This window comes from Sinocyclocheilus anshuiensis, unplaced genomic scaffold, assembly GCF_001515605.1.
Source record: "Sinocyclocheilus anshuiensis isolate Anshui unplaced genomic scaffold, SAMN03320099.WGS_v1.1 scaffold1434, whole genome shotgun sequence".
Taxonomy (NCBI): domain Eukaryota; kingdom Metazoa; phylum Chordata; class Actinopteri; order Cypriniformes; family Cyprinidae; genus Sinocyclocheilus; species Sinocyclocheilus anshuiensis.
In genome coordinates, this window is record NW_015558610.1 from 167,139 (window position 1) to 175,658 (window position 8,520).

At 37.3% G+C, this 8,520-nt stretch overlaps 1 protein-coding gene across 1 annotated transcript; it reads right to left on the minus strand.

Annotated features, from left to right (window-relative positions):
* Positions 1-5,819: 5,819 nt before the first annotated feature.
* Positions 5,820-8,121, minus strand: LOC107680296 (uncharacterized). Its single transcript, XM_016476140.1, has 4 exons — positions 8,046-8,121; positions 6,818-6,965; positions 6,467-6,671; positions 5,820-6,341 (listed from the first exon to the last, which is right to left on the minus strand). The coding sequence occupies exons 1-4, from the start codon at positions 8,060-8,062 to the stop codon at positions 6,103-6,105; spliced, it is 609 nt and encodes a 202-aa protein (XP_016331626.1). The 5' UTR covers positions 8,063-8,121; the 3' UTR covers positions 5,820-6,102.
* Between the last annotated feature and the right edge of the window lie 399 nt (positions 8,122-8,520).

Below are 8,520 nucleotides of genomic sequence, written 5' to 3' on the forward strand. Positions count from 1 at the left end.
AACTGGCCCCCGACTGAGCCTGGTTTCTCCCAAGGTTTTTTCTCCATTCTGTCACCGATGGAGTTTTGCTTCCTCTGGCTTGCTTAGTTAGGGACACTTAATATCCAGCGATATCATCGACTTGATTGCACAGACACTATTTAAACTGAACTGAGCTGGATGATGACATCACTAAATTCAATGTTGAACTACCTTTAACTGAAAATTGAGTGTTTACTATTATCGTTTTGCATTATTGACACAATATGTTCCTAATCAGTGTTGGGAGTAACGCATTACAAAAGTAATAATATTACAGTAGTATATTACGTTTTGCTGTAACACAGTAATCTAATTAACAGATTAACAAAATGAAAGGAAAAGACTGAGAGATAGGCTGCTGAGTTTGGTTCGTATGCTATTTGTGTGGCGCGGCGCTCTACGAAAGTCCACGGAAAGCATGCAGAATGGAAGCTTTTTACAGGCTTTAAGTGTCACACATTTGTACTGTAGGTGTTGTGTTTTAGCATGATTAGCTTGTAACTATTTGTGACAGTCACAAGTCATCTTTGCAGGTACAAGACTTCAACTCATATTTTAGGTGAGCTCAAACAACCCTCCACTTTCAAGAGATTCTTGTAGTAACACTAAACATTTTACAGAAGCGGACTATATGCTTAAAATTAGTTTATATTGGCCATAAGAATTGTGAAAATATGTCAAGCTTACAAGGTTTGGCCCTTTTACCCTCTCTTTTTTCTTGGCACCTTGCAGTATTACTCCATGCCAAACCCATGACATCCATGTGCTCTTTTTCCCCAAGTGAAAATGACACCATGTAAATATAAGAAATATGAGAATTTATTTCAGTGCATTGTGGAAAAGTGACAAGAACAAAATGCAAGTGCAAATGTAAAAAAAAATAAATAAAAACAAATAAATAAATAATGATAATTAAAAATGCATTTATGAACGCACATAGAAAAGAGAGAAAGTAGGGATTTTAAAATTGTATTTTTATTTATTTTTTTACACACATCTATTTAGTCATTTTTTCTGACCATCAAGTGTCAGTCACTCTCAATGCCAACTGGCAGGAAAACATGGTAAACATTTTTGCGCCGCAATAATTTCATAGCGCATTACCGTATGGCGCGCTGTGAGGATAATAAAAATGTAGGCTATTGGCTTAGGCTACTCCTGATTGAAAATGTTTTTTTTACGTTTTTTTTAAACAGGTCTATTAATTTATACAGTTGAATTATAGGCCTATAATTAAAATTATTAACACTGCAGTCATCAATGAAAATTAAGATCAGTTTTTTTACTTTCACTTTCTCTATAGTGAATTTACTGACGTTCACTGGCATAACTCTTGCGCAGTTTGCGCGTTGCTTGCTTGTGCTGCTTGACCCCTCCCCCATAATATCAATCGTTTATAGGCCACATATTAGGCATTTTTTTTAATGTTTATTTTTCAATGTTAATGAAAGTGACACCAACAATAAGGGAACATCATTAGGAAATCCTTGGGGGGGCTGTGCCCAGGCTAAGCAAGTTTCTGATGGGCCCCGTCAAGCCCCGCCCTAGCGCCGCCACTGATTAGCCTAATTCGTTTTGGCTTGTTTAGCAACTTATATTTTTCATTCTTGTTTTCTTCTGAAACCGTTCAAAATAGCCTATAGGCTAGGTATTGTGTTTATTGTTTGTATATTATAACATTTCGCTTTATTTACCGGTGTCATTTATGAATGTAATAATGCGGTTTGTGCTTATCTGTGTTTAACCTAAACTAGGATACAACGTAACATTAATGTAGACCTATACCGGTATCTAAATATGATTTTATAATTGTATGCTATATAGACCTACCACATTACCCTCCACTGGGTGTAGAATGAGCAGCAATAAACTACATTTTGGCATTTTATAATACTTCTGTGGATATTTTGGTGAAAATAACTCAAAAGTAACTCAAAAGTAGTGTAACGCATTACAATTCAGAGACAGTAATATTGTAATGTAACTAATTACTTTCAAAAGACAGTAACTAGTAATATATAATGTATTACATTTTGGAAGTAACTTGCCCAACACTGTTTCTAATTAATGCTGTGCAGTTGCTTTGACACAATCTGTATGGTTAAAAGCGCTACATAAATAAAGGTGACTTGACTTGACAGTATCATGATGCGAGCGTGTGGCGGCGCTGACCCAGATCCGGTGTAATGACGTCATCACGCCAGATCTGGGTCAGCACCGGTGCCACCACACACTCGCGTCATGATACTGTTGTGAAAGCGCGTCCAATGTGATGCAGTAGAGATGAAAATGTGGAATAAAGTCGTTATTTTGGTTTTCTTTCCGCAAAAAAGTATTCTCGTAGCTTCGTAACTTTACAGTTGAAACACTGATGTCACACGGACTACTTTGTCGATCATCTTGGTACTTTTCTGGACCTTGAACGGCATAAAATAATTTCCAATTTTACAGATGCATACAAAGAATTAAATTTGTAAGTAATTTTACTTTACAACCAAACGTGTGGATATATACATACATACATATATATATATACACTTGACTATGCTTCCGTTTTTGAGGCCTTTGGTATATGAATGGGTTGCTTTTGTATTAAAGACAATCACCCCTGTGCCACTGCGACACTCGTTTGAAAAATGATGTCATCAAAGCCTTAATGGTAGTGATCAGTTTCTGCTCATTTAGCAGAGGGTCTTTTTTTAGAGACAGATCCACGATTCCAACTGTTACTGTTTGTTCTGTTGTTTATACTTGGCTGGTCTAATGGAGCATGTCTGGATAACGCCCCAGCAGGGACGCCTTTCTCAGCCGTAGGGTGTTGAGGCAGTTAATTGTTCAAGGCATAAAATACCTCTTGAATCAATCCAAAGGCTGGTGTTGACATGCACTGAAAACAACATTGCTGTATAGCATGGGTTGCTGATAATGTAAACTGTAAGATACCACAGTTGTTATTTGATTATGAAGCCTGTGTGTATGTGAGAATACAGCCTGTGAAGACTGACCAAAGAAAGTTCCATCTGTAAGATCCACGTTGGAACACGTTGTCACTCCCAACTCATCACATTACAATCACGTTTGGTCAGGACCCATTGACATCATTTATAATGCACTGGGTACCCTTTAAGCGTAATTTTTCAACATGCAGGGTACCCCATTGCTTTCATCAGTTTGCCTTATGCATCTAGACACATACACAATTCTTTTTATATATGCCTAAACCCATCCATACTCTAAACATAACCACTTCTAAACAATAAAAGACATGTAACAGGCAGATAAAGGTACAGTCACAGATATTTTATTGCAAAAGCTGACCATAAAACAGTATAAAAGTATTATAAACAACTTATGTTGCTCTGAAGCCATATAATATCTTTTTTGTAAGGAACAGGGTGAAAGATTTTATTTTCTGAAAATGTTTCCAGTCCATTAACACAATTTAAAAGATGAATATGAACATTAGCATGATGCAGTCAGTCACAAGACACACGAGAGCCAATGGCACAATAAAATCTAACGTAATTATTTTTCAGGCAACAGAAGGCTTGTTTGAGTTGGGCCTCTCCTTAAGTTGTGTTCGACTTGATGTGATGCTGCGCAAACTGATTGGCCTTTGACTTGAAGCAGTGCTTGCCAGAAATTTTGTCCAACTTAAGACAGTGCCGATGCCATGTGACTCAAATTATTGCGAGAGTGATTGGAGAGCACGCAGATGTTTCATTCTGCGCAGCTTCTCCAGAGTGGCTGTTTTACAATTGGCCAGATTCACAGATGACAGCAAAGCAGCTTTACCTTGTCAAACAGGAAGAGATTTTGTCAATAACTCAAGAGGACAATAACAAAGAGTCATTTTTCAGTTAAAGTCAATTCATTGATGATTCAGTGATGTCATCATCCAGTTCAGCTCTCTTCCAATAGTGTCTGTGCAATCACTCATGTGTCCCCAACTAAGCAAGCCAAAGGAGATGGTGGTAAGGAACCAAAACTCCATCTGTGACAGAAATGGAGAAAAAAACTTTGGGAGAAACCAGGCTCAGTCGGGGGGCCAGTTCTCCTCTGGCCAGACAAAACCAGAATGGCATGGTTTCATTCCAGGCTGCAACACAGGACAGATTGTGCAGAGGCCTCGTCTCGTTCCCCATGGTCTTGTCCTGATGGCTGTCTAGTTGACGAGGTCTTCACAGGGATTCTGTCTCTGGGGCTCATCAAGTTGACATGGTCTCCGATGACACTCAGGGCTGTAGAGGTTGTCTCTAGGTGATGATGGTCTGGATATGGACTGGATCTGGGTGGCTACAGTGACCTTGGAATAAGAATGAAAGAAACTAACATTAACGTAGATGCCATTCTTCTTACAATGTACATTTACATTTAGTCATTTAGCAGACGCTTTTATCCAAAGCGACTTACAAATGAGGACAATAAAAGCAGTCAAAACTAACAAAAGAGCAACAATATATAAGTGCAAATGACAAGTCTCTGTTAGCCTAATGCAGTACACGTAGTAAGGTGTGTGTGTGTATATATATATAGTCTTATTGACCTCACACCAAGGGGGCATTATGAGGTGCACGGTGAGAGCATCAGTGAAGAGTCTTCACCTAATACTCCATTAACCCCCAACCCTACTCGCTTTTTCTTCCACCGACCAGTTAGTGCTTAACGGATTTTTTAAAATCTCGGGTTAATAAAATCTCAGATACCAGTTAGACTGCTTGAAGCGCTTGAGACTTTAATAGGTCTATAATGATTGAAGTATAGTTAAAATGACTGTGTCTGCTTACTTTCACTATGAATGTGCCATCTGTTGAAAACGAATAGAATAATTTTTGATTCATATGATTTAAATGTTTTACAGTCGACAAGATGATGCTGGCCTCCAAGATGTTCTGTACACAATTGAAGAGGTTGTGACAGCAGCCCAGGGACTGCAAGCAGTGTCCACCACACTGAAAGAGCTCATGGATTTAGCAAATTCCAATCGCAGAACAACAGTATCCCTGACAGATGTCGAAGCAGCAGCAGTTAGAGATGCTTTTGCCTGTATTATCTGCAGAGGTTTGTATAATTTTATATGTTATTCTTTAAAATATTATTCAATTGTCTAAAATAATCAAGCCAGTGACTAAACCAACCATTTTATGAAATGGGGAAAAAAAAGATTGATGTGCTAATCTAAACTTTATCAGTACAATTGATTTACTGCTTTCCACAAAGACAACAATGCGCCACAAATGTATCGAATAGTTCTCAAATACTGTACTATTTAAAACTATTTTCTGAATCAAATTTGCAGGTCCAATGAACGAGCCCATGGTTTCATCATGCTGCCAAAGCCTTATTGGCTGCAGGATTTGCATTAAGCAATGGCAAATAAATTCTCCCTTCTGCCCTAAATGCCGGGCTGGCGATTCTGGTAACAACATACAAAGACTCATGGGCTTATCTGATGCATTGGCTGCACTCAGAAACATACTCTTGGCGTAATACTGTATATTATGTAGTAGTATTATCAAACATTGCATAGTTTTACTGTTGTTTTGTTCTTAATCTTCTCAAAATATGCAGTTCTAGGGCACAGTTACATGTGCATCATTCAATTTATTTTATTTTATATTGCACACAATGTAGAATGCTGAGAAAGTTAATATGCAGTCTTGGATTTATACCAATTTTACACAACCCTTTTTTTTTGTGTATTTGTTAGATTTTTTTGAAAGGTAACAAACATTTGTGGTTGAACGATTCTGTAGGACTTATGCAAAACATTTAATATTTATGTTGTTGTATTCAAGAGTTTGAACTTGAAATGTTAAATACAACAGAGTTCTTGGAAAAATAGACTTGTCTGTTTATTCAACTGACATTTGGGCGTAGTGGCAACTAAATAAATGCATACACTTTATCCATTAATAGTATACCCAGGCTGATTTGATAGACTTCACAGTAGATATCTACATGTAGAATACACTGCTTTAAAAAATAAAAAAAATAAATAAATTGATGTCACTTTTTCATACATATCTTTGGGTTACATTTATGAGGTGAAGCAATGCATCCTGAAAAAGGCTATATTCACTATTTACTGTTTGATTGAAAAGAAGAGATGTCTGGATAATTCTCTGCAAAGTCCTGCTCTGCATGACTCCTGTCCTCCTCAGAGGAAAAAGGATCCGTTCCAAAGGTAGACATCCAAGTCAGCGATGATCCCAACTCCTGCTCATACATATTTGCCACAACAGGGGCATGGGGCAGCAGCTCACCTGAAATTTTTGATGGACATCCAGTTGCTGCAAGTTCATTGGGTATTCCACGGCCTAAAACAATTAAGCATGGTAAACAACAGATATCAAAGCAATGCACTGAATGTGAATGGACAGTGATTTTAAAGTGCCTTTTCAGAAAAAAAGATTTTAAAGCCCTGTACAGTATCAGAGCATACCTGGGATCCTGTGTGCATTCCATGATTGTACTACTCTATTTACTCCAATTTGGCTTAATTGGCATACCAGGTTAGAAGTGCAGAATTTAGTCATATTGTCCTCCATGTTGATGACTTCTTGGTCTAGCAGGTGCACCAGGGCCTGTTTCAATGGGTAGTTCACCCGATTGTTCACTTCAGGCCAAATCCTTTCCACTCTAAGATTCTGTTGACCACAAAAAGGAAAATCAGTTACCAATTGAAATGCATTTCTTTTTTCCAAGGACACAAAACAAAGTATTTGCAAGTATATTATTACTTTAATCTTTTAATATTGGTTGTTCATTGTTATCAGCATTTCAAAAACCTTACCCTTGTCGAAGTTGTTTGGAGGTATGGTTGTCTGCTGAGGTTGTGTCTGTGTCTTGATAGCTTCTCTTGCATGTATAGGGACATATAAAATTCCCTGCCATGGTCAACCCTGAGCTGGTCCCACATGCCATAGTTAACTACAGCAGATCTGAAATAAAAAGCTTTAAATTTGTTGCACGTGTACATGACAATTCTGAAGAGCATGACATTCAAAGAAAAGACGATATTTTTAGCACAGAAATTGATTTTGACAGCAATGAGTTTATTTACTGGTTAACACTTCAGTATGGGCAACACATTCACTATTAACTATGACTTTTGCCTCAATTAACTCCTAATTTACTGCTTATTAATAGTAAGATAGTTGTTGTAACAGTTAAGTTTAGGTATGTGGTAGAATAAAAGGATGTTGAATATGGTCATGCAGATTAAGGCATTAATATGTGCTTTATAAGTACTAATAAACATCCAATATGCAAACTAATAAGCAACTAATTAAAAGTGGGAATTGGTCCCCATATTGAAGTGTTAACATTCAATGCTTGTTACTTCCTCTGAACATACTCGCCTGTAAACTTCTTCATAAATCACGAGGTTGTTTTTCACTGGCATTGTAGCATTGGCAACAATTTTGCTGCTATAGCCATCAACTGCCAAAACGTGTGTTACACCGAACATCCCAAGCTTCTCATTTTGATCAAGGTGTAGCTTATGGCCCATATATTCGGCATGATAAGGGACAGGGTTAAGATTACGAGCACCCTAGACAAGGGGAAAATATTTGATTATTGCAGGTTTCCATCTTGGTCTCATAGCTCATGTATTTACAGAATGTTTTTTGCTACAAGATAATTTTTATATAAGTGGGTTATATTTAATTAGGTTCCACCACAAATATTGCAAAGGAAATTTTAAGTAATCATACTTCACTAACATTCTTTTCTTGCAGGGTTAACAACATTTAAATGCTTTTTAAATGGCACTGATAACAAAATGTTTAAGCACTTGTGCCTGTTTGTATGGTGAAGGATTTAACATAAGGATATTTGGATATCATGACCTGATTTGTGGAACAAGTAATCAAAAAAATCAAGATTTGTTTCTGCCAAATAATAGAGGAAGGGGGAAGAATCAATCATAGATTGACGATGTAATTGGTCATGCAACTTTATCATGATTATTATTATTCTTTAATACACAGCACAAGCACAGACGGAGCAAAACTTACCTGTCGTCGCAATTCATGGTATGGCTGATCAATTTCTCTCAGCATTTTTCCGACTCGACTTTCTCCTGCATGCACTCCCAGTGAAGATAGATTCATGCCAGTCATGAACTTGCGGCCGTACGATGGCCCCGTCTATTAAGACATATAACCATGAGATAACGTTTGAGCAATACGATTCTTGTATCCATGACAACCAAAGACTGAGAAGCAAGATATTTAAACAGTATAGCCTACATAACGGGACATTTGACTATAAATCACATTTTTTACATTATCAATAGCCTACAGTTTGAAATTGTAACGCTAGGGAAAGGCCTAACGTTACAGGAAATACATTAAACCCATAAGTGTGAGCTGTTTACACCATCCTGTACAATAAAATGAGCCTGTACAGCGACGGGTCAAATGAACACAAAACACATTTCAATAGCCCACTTTAAGTGTTTATTACAAAAGAATTGCTAAAAATAAATAA